General features: G+C 39.1%; 2 protein-coding genes across 3 annotated transcripts; both read right to left on the reverse strand.

Annotated features, from left to right (window-relative positions):
* Window positions 1–120: 120 nt before the first annotated feature.
* On the reverse strand, window positions 121–14544 carry si:dkey-24p1.1 (uncharacterized protein LOC556718 homolog). The gene is made up of 18 exons (XM_037075774.1): window positions 14352–14544; window positions 13345–13419; window positions 12809–13243; window positions 10705–10992; window positions 9239–9502; window positions 8639–8908; window positions 8227–8517; window positions 7469–7516; window positions 6976–7254; window positions 5674–5949; window positions 4774–5046; window positions 4567–4648; window positions 4429–4480; window positions 4201–4340; window positions 3940–3997; window positions 1825–1919; window positions 1673–1736; window positions 121–826 (listed from the first exon to the last, which is right to left on the reverse strand). The coding sequence occupies exons 2-18, from the start codon at window positions 13397–13399 to the stop codon at window positions 593–595; spliced, it is 3204 nt and encodes a 1067-aa protein (XP_036931669.1). The 5' UTR covers window positions 13400–13419; window positions 14352–14544; the 3' UTR covers window positions 121–592.
* Window positions 14545–14724: 180 nt separating this feature from the next.
* irgq2 (immunity-related GTPase family, q2) lies at window positions 14725–19135 on the reverse strand. 2 transcript variants are annotated; one of them, XM_037075798.1, is made up of 3 exons: window positions 17369–17479; window positions 16421–17011; window positions 14725–15991 (listed from the first exon to the last, which is right to left on the reverse strand). In XM_037075798.1, the coding sequence occupies exon 3, from the start codon at window positions 15987–15989 to the stop codon at window positions 14850–14852; it is 1140 nt and encodes a 379-aa protein (XP_036931693.1). In that variant the 5' UTR covers window positions 15990–15991; window positions 16421–17011; window positions 17369–17479; the 3' UTR covers window positions 14725–14849. The 2 variants fall into 2 exon arrangements, with proteins under 2 accessions (XP_036931693.1, XP_036931692.1); XM_037075797.1 differs by having other exon boundaries at window positions 16421–19135.
* Between the last annotated feature and the right edge of the window lie 4 nt (window positions 19136–19139).

Below are 19139 nucleotides of genomic sequence, written 5' to 3' on the forward strand. Positions count from 1 at the left end.
CCCTCTAAACTTAGGACTTTTATTCTTCTATGTGCTTTTTTAAATATTTAATGCGAACCTTTATCTTAGAATTCTCCAGATTTATTTAAAACCAGAGTGACACAAGAGAGTACACATGTATAAAAAAAAACACTCTTTATTAATATTTTTTGTTTGTTTCTTGTTAAAATAGATGAATCTGTTTGCGTTGGCCCTTCTTCTTGCACTCAAGTCAAGGAGTGTTATGTGAAGGAGCTTTTAACACAGTCTTTACACGTGCATATGTCAGAATTAAGTCTCAGTAAAACAACAGCATTAAAACATTACAACCATCTCACAGTAATGTCATTACATTTTTACAGGTATGTACAGTTAGCCACACTTACTTTCTCCGATAATTCAGGAGTTAGAACAAAAATATGTTAGCATAAAAACACAATTATATTTAAGGTGCCAAAGCTTACTTTCTCTCCTCCAGTTTGGTATTTGTTCCTGCAAGCTGATGAAAAATGATGCAACAGCAAACCAATGCAGCCGTTTTTAATGAGGAAAATCTGATTAATTGTAAACATGGTTTCGTGCGGCTCAGGCACAGCGTGGGTGTAGCCGTGACTCAGATTTTGATGTCAGAGTACTGAGTCTGTTCCTCATCAGAGGTGCTGGAGTCACTGCTCGTGCTGGAGTCTCTGACGGCTCTCTGGTGTCCAGGCTTCACCTCGAACCTCACCTGTGAATAGTTTAGGTCCACCTCATCATCACTGGTGTCTGAGTCAGAATCCAGTGGATTTGGAGATGTGGCTGTCTGGCCTGCACTGACGTTCTCGTAGTCTCTGTCTTCTTGCTCGTCCTAGGCACAGAAAATATCACCGGATCAAATGTGTCTTGGGGTTTGATTCATGGTAAGATTGACAACTTTTTCATTAGGAAAATAATTTTGTTTGTTACAGTCAGAGTGGGTGAAACTAATTCTTTACTCATTCAGAAATACAGATACTTGTTTAAAAAAAGACCCTGGTAAAAGAAGTTCTGATTGAACTTCTTCACTCAAAGAAAACTAGAAAGTGCAGGCTCTGAAATGTAATGAAGGACACTTCCACTGGCAGTTTCCATTCAAAACTGATCTTACGTCCTATTAATATAACTCAAAGACTGTTAAACTTAATCAGTAGGATTTGCCTGAGCTATATGTAAACGCACGAGAAAGATAGATGAATGTTGAGTCTCGTTCCCAAATTCCACATTTTGGGTTTGTAAAGCGTCTCGAGCAGCAACATAATGAGAAAATACAAAAAAGCTACACACACGACCTGCAGGATCTCTGCAGATAAGACACACCAACACGCCTTTTCTTCCCATTCCAGTCTCCCTGTCTGTCTGGTTTCACCCCGTTATGTCTTCATACATCGAAATCTGCCATGTGATATTGGGAAGGCGGTGTGCAATGACGCGGGATAATTCACCACAAGTACATTCAAACTAAAGTAACGAGTCTGTTTAGAAAATTTAAGGAGTAGGAAGAACAGATATCTGTGTTAAAAATGTAGGAAAATGTAGGAAATGTAGGAAAATGTGCAAGTTGTCAGACATCTAAAAAAAATCTACTTCAGAACAGTAACAAGGTATTTGTACTTTGCACACATATGTGTATTGTGGGCACACAGATGTACTTAGAACGACTTCGTTGGTTTCTCACCTTTTTAGGTGGCTTGGTCACCATAGCGTACACAGCAGTCACTTCTGCTTTATCCTGTTTGTTCCTACAATAAAAAAAAACATCAGCATGAAATTGTACCGTGTCGTACTACAGTTCTTACTCTGGTATTTGTGCACGACAAAAATTCTCACTTTTTCTCATTTCCAAAGTGTATATTGGCGTAGCTGAGAGAGTCATCCGCTGTGCGTCCATCTTGCTGTCTGACTGGCCTTTGTGCAGATGGACCCTGAGCAGATGCAGACAGGAGACATCAGTGAATGTACAGTAGCAGCTGAATCAGCTCATTCATGATCAAAATTGGAAGCGGAGGGTTTTTATTCTGGTGATTCATTGCTCCACAATACTGAATACTGAATGATTAGTGTTGTGACAAACAGTGAGGACAGTGCAGAGCTACAGCTTGATCACGAAAAGACACATCCGGTTGTTTTGAGCTGGACATACGCTGATTTGCAGATGTCTGCATAGTTGTTTTATGAGCACTAATAGTTTTTGTTTATGTCAAACTGAGGTCCAGAAGCCCTGAGAGTAGATGCTGATGATTTTGATTATCCTTTCCAATATTTCAGATCCCTGTATCTTCTGCAGTAAAAGATATCGTTCTGTGGGATGTTCTGCTACTGTCATTTAAAATAAAATTTTAACCCTCGTTAATTTTCAAATCAGATTAAAATGATTGTTTTGCAAGCATTCAGTATTTCTGCTTAAACTGTAACCTTTGCAGCTACAAGGAACTTTCCTTTAGTTGACTCTGGCGGCGCCTGTGGACAGAAGTGGTGTGAGCACCACGGCCTCCTGATGTGAAGACGTTGATGTGTGCATTTGTTTTGAAAGCGAGTGAAAAAGATGCAATGCGTATTTAATATTTTTTACTCCTTGTAGGATGCATACTGATGACGTCATGTGTGTCTATGTGTGGCCGTGTAAGATTAATAATTATATAATGATAGTGAAACAAAAGTAATCTTTGTTTTAGTGCCAGATGGTCCCAACCGACTACAGAGCTAAGTCTCAAGCCAAGACTCCTAAATTCATTCTTACCACTGAGGGGCAAGTGAGGAAAAAGTTGTTGTTTTTGATTTTTTCCTTTTTTCTTGGATTCACAAATTAATTCTGTTTCACGTTAAAAACAACAACATTTTTCCACCTGAAAAACTAAATAAAAACTTTATTTAACCTTCTTCTGTGTTTATGACTTGAGAACCGGTGGAAGAAAAAGTTTTGCCAAGATAATCTTTTTCAAATTCTCTCAATTTTTAAAAATGTTTTCCCATGATTTTCTCCCGAAAACTTTTTTACTACGGACAAAGAAAAATGGTCCTCCTGAAAAAAAGCAATCTGATTCTTTTTTTTTTTCCAAATTATTATTTTTTAATTATTTCTTAGTTTCACATATGGAAACAATGTTCCTCCTGAAAAAAAAAAAATCTTTTTTCTTTTCTTTTGTGTTTATGACTTGAGAGCTGGTAGGAAAAAAACGTTTTTCCAGGATAATCTTCAAATTCTCTTTATTTTTTGCCCAATAATGAAAACAGAGGCAGCAAAAATAAATCAGGAGGAAAAAAGATATTCTCCTAAAAACAGTTTTACTCTGGATGAAACACCATGTATTAAATGACATTGTTTTCAAATGGTTTTTTTTCTTTTTTCTTAGTTTAAAAAGAAACTAACATGACATTTTTTCTGTCCAAATGTTTTTCCTCATTTTCACAGCTAGAATATTAAAAAAAAAAAAATCAGGAGGAAAACAAATAAAAAATTGTCCCCCCAATTTTTTTTTTTTTTTTTACTCTGGATAGTCTGGATTTATTCAAGTCATAAACACAGGAGAGAAAACAGTTTAGATCAGATGTAGAAAATGGATCACCAAAATAGTTCTTCTTCTTAACTTGCAGTCAAGGTTTCAGTACTTATCTGACCCGAACACAGGTAGGAAGAACTATAGTTGTTATACAGAAAGAGCTCTCTTGTAGGTCATATAGAGGCATTATATTGAGAGACAAGCGGTAAAAAGGTTTATGAAGTGTGTTCAAAGTGCCACAGAAGACTTTCCACATGCGACTGTTTTCAAATGCTGTGAGGTGCTGATGTAAAAGTGGTAAACTGTCCATGTAAGAAATGGCAATAAATTGACAGTCATCCATCTTAAATTGTTATTCATGTAAAGTCTCCCGATGCAATTGTTTTCATTTGTTGCTCTCTTAATAAAGTTGTTGTGAAAACTTGCTTTGCATTGCCTGACTCACCTGTTTCACAGATGAGAAATTGACAGTAGAATAAACAAAGTTGCCGTTGGATGCAGGCCTGTGGAACAACAATGGGCAATAAGAATAAAAACATACACACTCAGTGACCAACTATAATAAATGACAGGGCAGACTCTCATTGTGTCATTCATGTCTGAAGGATCTTAAATAGATGCTTTGAGCAGCAGCAGCATGCAGCTCCATGTACAACAGACTGTGCCTTGTGCTGGGTGGGGACAGTGTGTGCGGCTGCCGTCTTACGTGCTGTCTGGACGAGGCTGGTGTCGTTGGGCATTAGGACGGCACGGCTGGTCTGGCAAGAGGTCATCTCTGCTCCTGAAAGGCTCTGCTGTGACAGACTCTCTTATCAGATTCCTCCGTCTGCAACAGTTCCACCGAACCTGAATGGGTTGACGGGAAGATATGTCATTTTTGTCCAGATTTGTTCAATCAAGAAGCAGAAAATGATTTGCACAAATGATTCATCACCAGAAAACCAAAGCAGGGCTGTCCTCGATGAATTGATTTCTTTCTCTTATATCTGGAAACATAAAGGTACACGACAGTAGTTACACATGATCATGTGTGAAACTGATTTATTTTTTATTAAAAATGTTTACTTTTTACCTATAGACAAAGACAAGGAATAAAATAAGAAGCAGGATAGTGAGAGAAAGGAAGACGAACTTCAGGGCCCTCAACAGGCGTCCTGTGGTGAGAAGAGACAAAACATCAGTGTGAAGGCAGCAAAAATGTATTTTGTTTCTTCAACATCTCTCCCAGCATTTAAGTGATACAGGACACATATGGACACATGGTCTTGAATTCACTCACGGTGAACAAACAGCGGGACTGGATCAGATGATTTTTTATCTATTTCATTTTCTGCGACGCAGTAGTAGTATCCCGGTTTGTCTGAAGGCACTTTGTAGCTCTGCCGATAAGCAACCTTTTCTTCCTTTTTGTCCTTTGCTGACACCTTCCTGTACCATGAATACTGTGTGACATCGGGATAGCTGTGGCTGCTGCAGGTCAGCATCACTGAACTCCTCCCATCAGGCTCCTGCTGCTCTGCTGCTGCCGTGACATTTACATATTTTGGAGCATCTAAGCAGGGAAATTTAGGAGAAAGGGTAATAAGAAGAAAATGAGATGTGTGTTACATGAATTTCAGCACAAAAAAAAAACCCCTTGTATTAATTCCCTTACGACAATTCCTAGCAGTTGTTTAAAGAAAGACACTGTGACAAAACAATGAACTGCCCACACCTTTTAACCAACGTTCAAGAACAACTGCAGACATTTCTACAAGGTACGATGTCAATATATTGTCTAATGGCTACATGGCTAACATTTATTCTGGAGATTGGGTCGAATATATTGTCTTTCTACTGCAAATAAGATAAGATAAGATAGGAATATGAATTAAAACAGCAGTAATAAATAAGTAAAATAATAAGCAATATAAACAATATGAATGAGAAACAAAAAATATTTACACCATTGCATATCGAGGTGCAGAAATCGTCCACTGGGATAATGAGATCGCACAGCTTGATGATTTTGGTGTGTGTGTTTGTGTGTGTGTTTGTGTGTGTGTGTGTGTGTGTGTGTGTGTGTGTGTGTGTGTGTGTGTGTGTGTGTGTGTGTGTGTGTAAAGTCTAACAGCTGCAAGAGGGAAGGAAGGAAGGAAGGAATGAAGGAAGAAAGGAATCGGTGCATCGGTCTACTCACACTTGACGTGAACCGGAGCCGACATTGACTCTCCGGTCCCGATTTCATTGCTGGCTGCACAGCTGTACAGACCGCTGTCAGAAGGACTGACAGACTGAATGGTGATGGTCTCAGTCTGATAATGCTTCATGATTTCTTTCTTCCCGTCAGTCATCTTCATCCACATGTAAGACTTGTCTGTTGGGTGGGACGTGGCTTTGCATGTCAGTCTTAACGTTCCGTTTTCAGTCACTGAAAAATCAGGCTTGGCTTCAACTCTCACATCTTGTGGACGATCTGAATTTACCAAAAATATCGGGAAAAGAACAGAAGAACATTCATATATAGAAATCGTTGTGAACAGTCATTGCAAAATAACATTTTGAATAAGGCAGGTTCAAGGTAAGTCTCTGTCCATATAGGTGTTGGATGATATAATTGCACACTTGTAAAATATTGTACATTCCAGTGTTTCACTGTCTTACTAATTGGAGAGAGGGTGATTTACATGTTTCGGTCATTTTTGAGGTCACAAGTTGTGGTGGTGTTGAATTAAATCACACAGTGTGAAAGAGCTTTTAGAAAGAACCAGACTAAAAGTATTTATATTCCCTAAAAATATTATTATGACTCTGAATCAATAATTTTTCAAATGTTTGTCGGGTTCAAAATGATTGTTTTGTTTATCTCTGTATAAGAATTCTGATGGTTGGTTCCAGCTTTTGACAAGGTTTGTGAGCAGATCACATGGACGAAAATGAAGGAATGGATGAGTTGTACAGTATCGGCCCACACTACTGCCCTGACATTAGCTAGCTGGGTGTTAGCAACGTTAAAACACCTTTAAAGTTCCTATAATTATTCATTTCACTCAATGTAGGAAGAACTAGTAAAATTCTCATTAATAATACTACACTTTAAAACACTCCTTACTTTAGTCCTAAGTTTACTGCAGCAATATAATAGTCTAATCAGGAAACTGCAATATTTTTCAATTTTATATTTCTAATCTGAAATTAATGTTCCCCAAAATTCTAGATAAGTGTGCTGTACAGTACTTAAGCAGTGTAGTTACTTAGCTTTTGTTAAAGCCATTTTGTCGACTCCTTGTACATTATGAGTCAATCAAAGCCACCCATCAACCAAAAAAACTGACAATGACTCACATCAGCTCACACAGAAAAACATGGACGATGAAGATTTGACTTTTACCGTTTGAAGTCAGGTTGTTTTTCTTTTCATACTGAGGTTAAATTAATAGCTTTATGGAACATTCTGGTTTCGACATCATTTGTTTGATTAGTAAAAAGACAATGTACTCACATTTCACCATCAACTTCCATTGGTCACTTTGTTTTGAACCGATGCCGTTGTCGGCACTGCAGGTGTAACTGCCTGCGTAGGCTGAAGTTACATTAAAAATGTGGCAGAGACTGTTGGGCGGCGCAGGAGGATAACAGTGAAGGACACTCCACTCTGGAGATTTGGGTGTGATCAAGCGAAGGCGTGACGGTGGGGCACTATCAACAGAGCATTTGATTCTAATGAGTTGACCCTCTGTGATCTCAAACACCATAGGCCGTATGAGATTGGTGGGAGGATCTGTAGGGAGGAAACAGACATAGGTTTGTTTTTTCACAAGAATTCAGTCATTTTGAAAGTTACATTAAAGTTACATTAAAAAAGTAGCAGAGAGTGTTGGGGGGCACAGGAGGATAACAGTGAGGGAGACTCCAATCTGGAGAACTGGGTGTGGTCAAGCTAAGGCGTAACGGTGGGGCACTATCAACAGTACATATGATTGTAATGAGTTTACCCTCTGTGATCTCAGACATCATAGACAGACTGAGATTGGTTGGAGGATCTGTGGAGAGGAAACAGATGCATGTTTGTTTTTCACAAGAATTCAGTCATTTTGAAAGATGTTGCATTATATTGCAGCAGCATTCAATGAACAGGAAGACAACTTCTGTCCTTAAAGGTTAAACACTGAACACAGATGCAATATATAAAATCTTCATATTCCAAATAAACAATGCAGAATATCACTAGAGTAACGCCAGCTGCTGCTAAATATAGTTGCTATTAGCTAGTTAAGTCAGATAAGAGCAGCTAGGGGTCATATTAGCAGTGCCTGCTACAAAAAGGATGAAACAGGTGCCAAGAACAAGGGACACGCTTCCATATTTCACTTCATTTGGGGCAAGACTTTCCCCTTTGCTGACATTTGCAGAGTCCTGCCTTGATTTTAGACTCAACCTCAATCCATCAATGTCTTGGTCTTGTTGTCTCAGTCATGACTTGGTGTAGGTGGTCTTGACTACAACACTACTGGAAGCTTAAGAGGTGCTGGGAGGTGGAATTAGTTACAGTCACACATAGCCAGGATAGATGTTATCAGTCTTACGCTAGGCTACATTAACCTGCCGCTGGCTCCAGCTTAATAATAAAAGATGGTGATTTTTGGGGTACTCGTGTTGGTCAGGTGGAAATGCAGACATTCGTCAAACTTATCTTGATGTTTAAGTTCATGGCAACATCACAGAACATTTTCAGTGAAACAGATTTACTTACAGAGAACTGTTATGCATCGTGGCTCTCTGCTCTGCCCTGTACTGATGTCGTTGGTTGCCCTGCACTCGTAGCATGCTTCATCTGCTCTTTGTACAGGCCCCAAATTCAGCGTGTTGTTGTTAGTTGTACGTGACCACGACTGTGATGCTTCCAACCGTTTATTGGTGCTGTTACGGTACCAGTAGAAACTCTTTGGGGCAGGATAGGCATCAGTCTCACATGTGAAATAGAGGGATTTACCAACTTGTACATCTGGATCTCTGATGAAGATCCTGGTATTCCTTGGACCGTCTGGAATGAAGAAATTACTTTCAGCATGCTTTCTATGATGATACAATCAGTGGATTGAATCAATTATCTCCTTAATAATCAACTTAGACTAACATGCAGTGCAGGGAGCTGTGAAACTTACATTGGACTTTGATTTGACGTGGATGTGATGTTCCAGTACCGGCACTGTTAGTGGCCTCGCATTTGTAGGAGCCTCCGTCAGAACGCTGGATTCTCTGAACAAACCAGACTTTCTGCTGTCTTCCTGGAATCAGCCGATCATTTTTGTACCAAGAGTAGGACGTGAGAGTAGGTGGATGGCTTTTTATCACATTACATGTAAAATTCATTTCAGTGTTTTCTTTAACTTCAGAGTCTTGTGGAGACATCTGTACCTCAACTTGAGGCTCATCTGTAACAAAAGATTAAAATATTATTTAAGTTTGATCCACAAATGAATAGTTAAGAATACAGCAGTGTTGATTAAAGATCTCATAAAGAGTCTCATTCCCAACTCATCACACACCGATGCTTTAGGGTGCAGGCTGACCAAACCTCCAATTCCAAAGCAACAGTTTTTGATGAGTTGGAAATGAGACTCAAAAATCAACTTTTCTCACAAACACGATCTTTAAGTGAAAGTGTTACAGCAAAGTGTCAAGACAGTACAACAGTGTTGGGCAGGAAAACTGCTAAGAATAAAACAAATCACCATATTAATTCAACTTCAGGAACTACTCACATGTAACATCTACAGCCACTGGATTCGATGTAGCGTTGCCATGGTCATTTTGAGCTACACAACTGTAATCCCCACCCTCCGATTCTTTAATTTGGTCAATCTTCATTTCTGGCCCTGGCCCTGGCCCTGGCTCCACTTTCTGTTCATCTCTAAACCAGGTAAATTTGGGATCAGGACGTCCTTTGGCGGAGCAAGTGAGAGTCACAGCTTGTCCTGCCTTGATGACCTCAGAGCTAACGCTAGCCAGTACATCTTTTGGAGCATCTGTCAATAAATTCAACACAAGTAAAGAGGAATCGGTCTTCATACAGCAAATTAAACATGTAACTGTGTGTTCTTTGCTGACATTATTAAATGGGAGTACCCAATTTTTAAAACCTGGGCCCTACGGTTACTTACTAGATCGCCTCAGCTAGCAGCCACAGCATGGCTGCAATGGCGACCCCGACCATCAAAGTGACATCCATTCAAACAATATAATCCTCAGTCTCTGACAACATTATGGAAACAATTACTACCCGATAAGATCTGATTTAATATTTAATGGGACCATGGATGCTGTGTTGGAGGCAGCGACCCGATCATTCCTATCAAAGCAGGTCAGGGGGAGGATAGAAATTATATTATCAACCAGCTCTTCTAGACTTTCCCAATTGTATTATTCTGACTGGACCAACTTGTGATAGTGAAACAAGTCGTCTTGTGAGGGTTATGACGTTAAAAAAAAAAAAGTCTTTTAAGACTTTAACAAGTCACCTCACAAGATTTCAGAGTAAGACCTCTCTTTGAGTGAGTTTCTGGTAACGAAAGGGATCGTATTGTTCAACAGAATGTTCTCTGTAGGGATTTTTCCATAACGTTGTCAGATGCTTAGAATAACAACTTCAGTCAGCCGGAAGGATTACGATGCAGCCATTGCTTCTATGTTGAAACCCCCTCGCTTAGGCGATCTACTCAACTGATTTCAAAACTGTTGGTTATCATGAATCATTTACACACCAAAATATGTAAACATAAGGTCCAGTTTTAAAAATACCGGAATATCCCTTCGAGTAAGTTTGAGTAAAAAAAAGTTAGAGCACGGAAACTGTGTCGTAAAAGTGATGTCATGAAGCTGAGTGACACTTTGGTGCCACCCTGTACTGCTGCGATAAAGCGATTGAGTATCAGCTGCTAAAAATCTGCTTAATTTTCTTATCTAATTAATACCACTAAAAAGCATATTCTGCTACTAACTCTAGTCTTAAAAGGAAATTCATCTACTGGCACTGTTAGCGTAAGTTTGGACTCAATAGAACTTTGAATTTAGTCCTGTTTCTGCTGCAGGGTTTACAGATCATACTACAACATCACAATTCATTGATAGTTTAGATTGCAGCTATTGTCCAGTATTAGATCCTGTATTAAACAACCCGTCAGTCAAATGGTAGATGTGACATAAATAAACTCTGCATTCAAGAACTTACATTCAACGGTAAGGGAGACTTTTCGAATCAAATGCTGGTCCTTGTTATCTTCAGTTTGGCATGAAAACGTCTTCCCATCATCCCTCCAGCTGACTTTAAACTCAACAGTGGTGATTTTCCGCCTGTTAATTTCTTGCAGAGACTTTGGAAACAACGTTGGATACAACTCTGTCGAACCTTCAATTTGTGGTTTTGAGGGACATGAACTCAAAGTAGAGCATGTGAGTGTTACGTTGTCATTTTCCTTTACAACAGGTGGTTTCTCAAAAGTGATCAGGCATGGGTTTTCTGAAAATATGAAAATGAGAATATGAGCAGAGATTGTGAATTGACATAATAGCCATTTTATTATAATCACACTTTCTCTATTAACAAAACATATCTATTGAGTTTACAGATACTTTATCTTCCTTAAGCTCTCTGTGCTCATAGTTACACATGTACTCGTTACTAGGATGAATACTGAGTGAATTACTGAATCATATCCTAAAAGGCTGGTCATCTACGCAGAGTGGAGCGCCATTAAATCAGATCTGGAGTCATACTTGATATTAACACTTTTTTTCTTGCGTGACTGAAAAGAAAGCTGTCAATCATGAGATAGTTTCCACATAACTGTATAAGCTTCTTATTAATATAGCAGTAAGAACTTACGTTTTAGGTAGTTGAGTTAATCAGGAAGATAGATTTTCACCGCTATTGGTTTGCTATTCAGTGTGAGTAACTTCAATTTTCTGAGTGTTTATATATAACAGTTGTGAAGATCGGAAGATCAGCTGCTTTAGATCCGATGGGACTATGTGAGATCTCTTTTCTTGTCATCAATTTGGTATAAGAAGCCCACTGATAAATAGAAGAGGGTGAGCAGGTGAGCTGTGTAATGATTCTTTTTTCATATATTTTATTAAAAAAAAAACATTTTATCATGACCCTTAAGTTCTTAAACTGCTGGTGTATGTTTGACATTCTATTACAGAAATCACAGTATGATATAACATCTATAAAATGTATTCTTAATATGATACTTTCATTATGTTCTTGAATCTTGACTCGAACCAGTTCAATCATATCTGCTTCCGGAACAGCTCACCTCAGTAAAAACTTGGTATTTTGCCCAGAACGCCGCCCTGCATCCTGTTTCATACAGAGATGTGCACCTGATGCACATTCTCATCGTCTCACACTGAGCATCTCGTCACTCGTGACTTCAGACATAGAGGATTTTAACTGTTGATCGCTGCTGTTAGGCCGGGCTGATATTAGATACAATTGAATATCACAATATTTGTTGTCACATCCAATATTTTTTCAAATATTGGATATCGACCTGCTGTGTGACTCTTCACCTGAGAGGAACTAATCTGACTGTAATTCAATTTTTAATTCATCAGTGTTATTTCTCACCTGGACAGACTGGCTGCCCTTAATATTGTGTGCATTCTAATTCTCAATTAATATTATTTCGTCACTCACTTAGAGAGAAAATAGGTAAACAGCATATGTCTGTCTTTCAGTCTTTTATTTAAAAATAAAATATCTGTATTTTGCGTTACAACAATAATATTGTCTATCCTGATATTTTGACGAGAAAATATCCAAATAGCGATATAAAATTTTGCTGTTGCTGTAAATGTTGACTTATTATTTTAATCCATGCCATTAACTTTCTTGAATACAAACTGCAACTCCAAAGTCCAGTAGTTTAACACATACAAAACCATATTATCAAACTATATACAGACTCTGGCCACCCGCATAAAACTCACATTCAACCAGCAGCACTGACTGAGAGAGGTTTAATAAATCAAATTTATGCTACATCACCTCAAGGCCTACATTTCCAAAAGGTTTTCATGCAAAAATAAAATCTCATAAAAAGGCTGTGACGAGATTGATTATCATTTCCATGCATGTAGATGTGAGGTGAAAATAATGAGCGTATGGACTGAGATGTTATGGAGCTCGACAAATCGTGCACTGCCACGTGCTACAGAACCAAACCCATCTGTGTAAAATACCAGGTCTTTAGGGAGACCCCAGTGTCTGCATATATTGCTTTGTATGTTCTGAAAATGTCTGTCAGTGTTCTGATTTCTGTACTCACCTGTTACTGTGAGGTTAACTTCGTTGGTTGCCCATTTTCCACGGTTTCCTACAACTCTGAAAGAATAGTTTCCGTTGTCAGTTTTGTTCAGGTTGCAGATTGAAATACTGCAAGACTGAGGCGAAGATGGAGATTGAAGTTGTGAAGATTTCCAGTTTTGAGATGGTGTCCCTTTATATGTCACTCTGCCTGCAAAGTCTGGACTGACAGGGCGTGAGATATTATCTGTACTGTAAATGATTGTAGCATTAAAGTCTTTAATTTTATCATTATAATGTCTATCCTTCATCCAAAACCAGGATGAAACAGTTTCAGGAAAATTGTGATAACTAGGATTGACTTTGCAGTTGATTTCAGCACATGAGCCCTCTTTAGCTGTCGGGTTACTGCCTTCTAGTTCGATGAGAGCTTTTTCGGTCCAAGAAAGATCTATAGCTGTGAAAACAAGTGGATTGTGGAAGCGTCAGATAATGTTTGTGACTTTATGTTGTGAAAAGCAAACACTGTTATCATAGTGGGGTGATAAAAATTCTTACATTTCACCAGGACCAGAAATACGAACCACCCGCTTGTCTGAGCGTTCATCTTCATGTGGCACAAAAGCGAGAAATCTGAAACAAACAACCAATAAAACGTGAGAACACAACATTTTATACATTCAGTGTACAAACTATCTGTTACCAGGTGTTTTTTTTAATATATATTTTGCAATGCAAATCAGCCAGTCTGATTTTTTTTTTCTTCCTCTTCCTCTTTTTCTTTTTCTGATGATTATCTGATCTGTTTTCTTCGTCATTTTGAGGTAGTCGGGGATTCTCCAGTACTACGGACATATTTGGCAACATTTTCACTGCGTTGAAGTGAAAAGAGATTGTGAGGAAAAATGCGCCATAACAAAATGCCGAGGCTAATTTCTTTTTTCCCCATTTCTTTTTGTAGTAGTCGTAATTATTGTGTCTTTGCAGAGCCCACATTTATTGTATTTTAAGGCTTCCAGTTAGAGGTTCAAATTCTTTACTTTCAATACCTTGAATATGGCTTGGGAGCATATCATTTTTATTTGACATCTTCTGACATGTCCTTTTGTCTGCATCACCAGCCATGCAAGTACACCCATACACTAAACACAATATATTTACTATATATATGCATTTATATTTATTTTTGTAAACAGTATGATGCATTTTTTGAGTGATCTAGTCATTTGTCCTTTGGAAATCTGAAGCATATTGTTGTGAAAAAAAAATCAGTGTTTTTGTAAGCGCATGACTTATAAATGCCACTTTAAAATTGTTGATTCAACGAACTCCACACCTTGGATGGATTGAGTTCAATCTGTCAAAAGTACAAATCACAAACAACTTAATGCAGTTTGGAGTCTTATTTTAGAATTCAAAAGTCTCCTCTCTCTGGACAGACAGCAGAACATCTCAATGACTGAGATGAACCTTCAAAGACAGAGACGACTATTTAGTTTAAATCAGGAAGTTCAATAGAGGAAACATTTTAGACTGATAAGACACAAAAATAATCTTGTTCTTACCTCAGAGAAATCGTTTATTATCGTCCGTGCAACAAATCATCCCTCCTTAAATAACACTTTAAAAAAAGGAAGTTTTCACGGTTGACACGAAATCTTCGAGTATTTGCATGTTCAATCATGCAAACCAGAGGAGAGAACCTTTTATGGTTTTACTGATGAAGGTGATGTGGTAATTCCTTCAACAACTGGCCCGCTACAGCACATATACAGCTGAGCTCCCTCTCACTTCCTCTATTTAATGCTTTGTCAAAATGAAAGCAGCTCTTCAGGGTGGGCAAACCAGACACACAGCACTTCACACTGCTTGACATTTATTTGCAGAATGTATGCTTACACAGTATTTACAGTGTCTTTGAGTACTTCAGGCTCATCATAAAGAGTGTAAACGTACCAAAAGATTTACTTGGATAATAAACAGTCGCATCTCTTACAGACCAAAACATTAAAGTGAAGATGAACCACACATCAGCAGCACACGAAGAGAAAAAACATTTGACTTCACTTCCCCTCTCCGACAGCAGCAGCCAGTATCTTTTCAGCATCAGCCGCCATTTCATCGATGGCGCAGTTCAAGGCTTGCAGCATGGCAGTGAAGGAGCGGCTGACAGAGCGGGCGTGTCTCGGCATCGCCATCTCCACCAGCTTCGACGAAACCGTGGCCAAGTCCTTTTCTGCTGCCGCCAGCCGCTTTTTCACCTCACCTTTGGTGACCTCCACTGATAGTACGCAAGTCCGCAGCCCTTTAAGTCTAGAGAGTTCCACGCCTCGCAGGCGGGCAAGTGCCTCGACTGATTCATTGTCCAGGCACAGAGATAATTGTGCTTTGGTTAGAATCCGCACTGCTACACTTGAGTCCACCATGGAGGCCACAAAGGGAACAGGAATAGCTGAAACCCCACCAGATAGTGAGGCGGCTGCCCATACAAGTGCTTTGAATGCATCTTTTTTCTGAGTGACCAGGGTGGAGGTCAGCGTCGGGAGAGCCAAGAGAAGAGCGTGGGCTCGGATCTCTGGAAGGTCTCTCCCCATGTCCTCCAACAGGCCGGGGAAGTCAGACTTCTCCAGGGTTGATGGTCGCACCACGTAGACTTTAGGCTGTGCCACGCCTTGTGATGTCAGCACTTCCACACTGGCTTTCCTCTTTTCTTCCAGGCTTTTTTCAGTGTCTTTCGCTACAGCCAAGAGAATGAAGTAAACTGTATGCTGCTGCAGTGAGCGGGCCTCCTGGAACACCTCCACGCTGTTGGGTTGGAGTGTCTGTGTGAACGTCATGAAGACGGCATTGTAGCGTGAGAACTTGTATTTCTCCATGTACCTCTCAGGTTCAAATGGAGAGGTGGATGGGACAGGTGGCAGATCCCACAGCCGAAAGTCAGGGTGTCTGGGGTTAGGGTAGCCTGCTACTTCCTCCGGAGCAGCAGGGGACGGAGACGGAGCAGCTCCTTCGTCCCCGGGACCGAGGCCACGGAGGGAGTTTATGAAGGTGGCTTTTTCATCCCCACGGTCTCCCACTACAGCTAAGTTGATCCTGCTGATCAGAAGATCTTCCACTGCATCCTTGACATCTGATAACTTGTTGTTCTCTATGGAGTCTTTGAGGGTTTCAAGGAGGTTCAGGCCTCTGAAAACATCAGCCATTTCTGTGAAAAGATAAAGATAAAAAAGTCCCTTTAATACAACAAGAATACTATTTTCAAACAAAGCCTCAAAACTGATCTTCCTTTACCATTCTGGTAAATTTAACAATAAACATGATGACATTTAAAATATAAATACTAATAAATACAACTGGAAGCTTTGCAATATTGATCATGTGACATGCTTCTCTGAAACAAGTTAAGATTCAAATTAAGAAAACTGATGATTTATCAGTTTACACCTAAACTGAAGGTTTAACAAGGTCCAGTAATAGAAAAATAAAAATCCTAAAAAGAAATAATGCATTGCTGCCAATTAGCATAATGTGCCATAGAACACGTATCAGTCTCAGTCTCAAACATATCAAATATTGCCTTTTTTTTTTATAGACGTGCAAAGTTTCATTTCAACAAAATGCTGCACACACTCACCTGCGGATGTGGAGAAAAAACAACAGCTGTGGTGGAAATATTTGTTCTCGGTTGTAAAATGTTGATTGTTCTGCAGCTCTGAAGCAGCAGCAGCGTCAGGCTGAGCTATTTAAGGCGTCTGTCCAGCCAGCAGAACATTCTAATCCCGTTAGCTCAGCCTTAATCCAAAATCACATACAGGCATACTGTGTGTGTGTTTGTGTACATCTAGTTGCATTCATGCATAAGCCCACAAGAAGGCACACACATTTTAAAATGACGCATCATTTACGATCCATTAACATTTGTTTTTAAAACAGTTTAAATTAGTAATATTATTGAGTGACAACAGTGTTATTAAAATGCAAATCTTTACTGATTACAACAGCGAAACTGCTATCCAGACAAGAGAAGCTGACCAAAACTCACAGGTATGGCCACGAAAAATATATTCATTAACAATACAAAGTCTTTCTCCTCACTGTCCACAGTGTTAAAGAGATTGGGTGCCTTGTTTTCTGAATGGTTCAGGCGTGTACCACATCAACACATCTTCCCACGGTTCAGTTCCAGCTGGGGACCTTTGTTGTTTCACGTTTCCTGTCTTTACACCTCCAACAGTCAAAAATAAACACAACAGTGCCAAAAAGTTGTGACATTAATAAATGAAATTCAAAGCCTGTTAATTGTCTGAATCATACTTTAAATCATCAATATGAAAATGCTCATTTGTATGGAATTAAATGACACTACATAGTTTATAACTGAGGTATGAAGACTTGTTGGGAAATTTGGGGTTTTTTGTGTGGATGTGGGTGTTATGTTGACACAAAAAACAAACTGCAGCAAAAGTTTCATTTTCTTTTCACATACTGTGAAAGCTGCTGTGTGAATCATAATACAGGCATTACCAGTAAAGAGGAACAAAGTAAGTCAAGGAAGATGTGCTTAGATAAGTCAGAGCCTTACGAGCCAAACTGCAGAGTTTTGCTGGGGACCCAGGACGCAAAATCATCTGACACGTGGTGAAGTTTCAGATGTTATTTTAGGCTCACATCCTCTCACACCATGATTTCCTGTCTGTTTTACAGTCGAAGTTACAGTTGTATGCTCTGTCTGCACTGATAAATGCTTGATTCAATCCAAATAAAAAGTAATTTCTCTTCGGGAACAAAAAATGCCAAAAGTTGGTAAAATTATTTGTTGGTCTTGCATGTAATAACTAAATCAAGCACAGTTTCTCTGTAATGCTGATGGACTTACAGATTCAAGGCAGAAGAAAAGAAAGCACCCTTTTGATACTCAGGTACAGTTTTAATGCATCAGTTTTCTCAAGTATATGTTTTATTAAAACACAATTTAAAAACAACAAAAAGATTCACTCAAACATTCACAGTTCCTCAGCTGTAACCGGCTGTTACTGCAGATCTCTTGTTGCCTCGGTGAGGTTGTTAGGCAACCAGTTGGCTCCAGTTACACCACACCGTCCTTAAACCTAAAATGTAACTTTTGATTTTGTCTTTTTACTTTACACACAGAACCTGGCTAGCTTTACCCTTGCTGTTCCCAGCCTTTCTGCTAAGCTAAGCTAAGCTGTCTGCTGGCTTTAGCTCCATACTTCAATCCATAAATATGTGAGTGGTTGAGGAAAGAAGCGATTAGTCTAAAATATTTAACTACTATTGCTTTAAAACTGTATTTACATTGCGCACAGCTATCGTATACAAACAAAGACAATTCAAAACACCTTTCTACTTACTGGTTTCCTGATTCCTAGCGTAAAGTAATACTTGTAACTGCAATATACAGCAGTTTATACAACATAACGCAGTATACACACATCCAGCGTAAATAAAATCTGTCTGCATACTAAAGCAATACTGTAGGTGGAAATTTAAGATAAACTGTGAACAATTGTCCTTCAAGTGATTTCTGAAACAGATTTTCTCCTTTTCTTTTAGTCTTTTCAGCGTGAATGTTCCCACAGGTCACAGGGAGTTAGGGCCCCAACACACCGGCCAATGTTTAGGACACTAGGTGAGCGTCTGTGGCTCTAGTTATTGCAGCGTATTCACCCTTCTGGTACTAGTCAGCACTCGTCAGAGACTCTTTGTTCAATGGGGCAATTGGAGTAACTGGCATAGCATGAGAAAGAGAGATTTCTGTAAAAGAAATCACTCTTGTTGGCTGCTCAGCAGCTCAGCATATCACCGCACCAAAAAATGAAAAATGGAAAAGAAAGGGAAAGCCCCTTGAGCATATCACTTAACTAATCATGATTTCACTCATTTAGTGAGGTGGCTCTATTTTTGCACCTTCGCCTCTTCACCAGTGCCATTTTCAACTTTTTATCAGATGTATTCTCAATTAGAGGTTGCTATTTTGGTGAGAGAGAGAGGAAAAAATGCGGCTTTACTGTAACAACGTATGTGTATCTGTATTACGGAGTCATCCGTTTTCCTTTCCAAGTGAGTACATGAATACATGCTATCTCCACCTGGTGGAACGGGGTGGTATGGCTTCTCACATGGTTTGCTTTCATCTTGTGTAATGTCAAACTGTAACGTAGTATGTTACCCTTACAACTTATGCACGTTATGTATGATTTGTGCATGTATTAGGATATTATGTAATGTGGTAACAATGTCATTATATGACCACCACCTTTGTTGATCTGCATTATTTAGTGAGTCTGCAAAGAAAAAGTAAATGTTTTATATACTAAAACATCAGCACTGCT

This window comes from Acanthopagrus latus, chromosome 17 (assembly GCF_904848185.1).
Source record: "Acanthopagrus latus isolate v.2019 chromosome 17, fAcaLat1.1, whole genome shotgun sequence".
Classification (NCBI taxonomy): Eukaryota; Metazoa; Chordata; class Actinopteri; order Spariformes; family Sparidae; genus Acanthopagrus; species Acanthopagrus latus.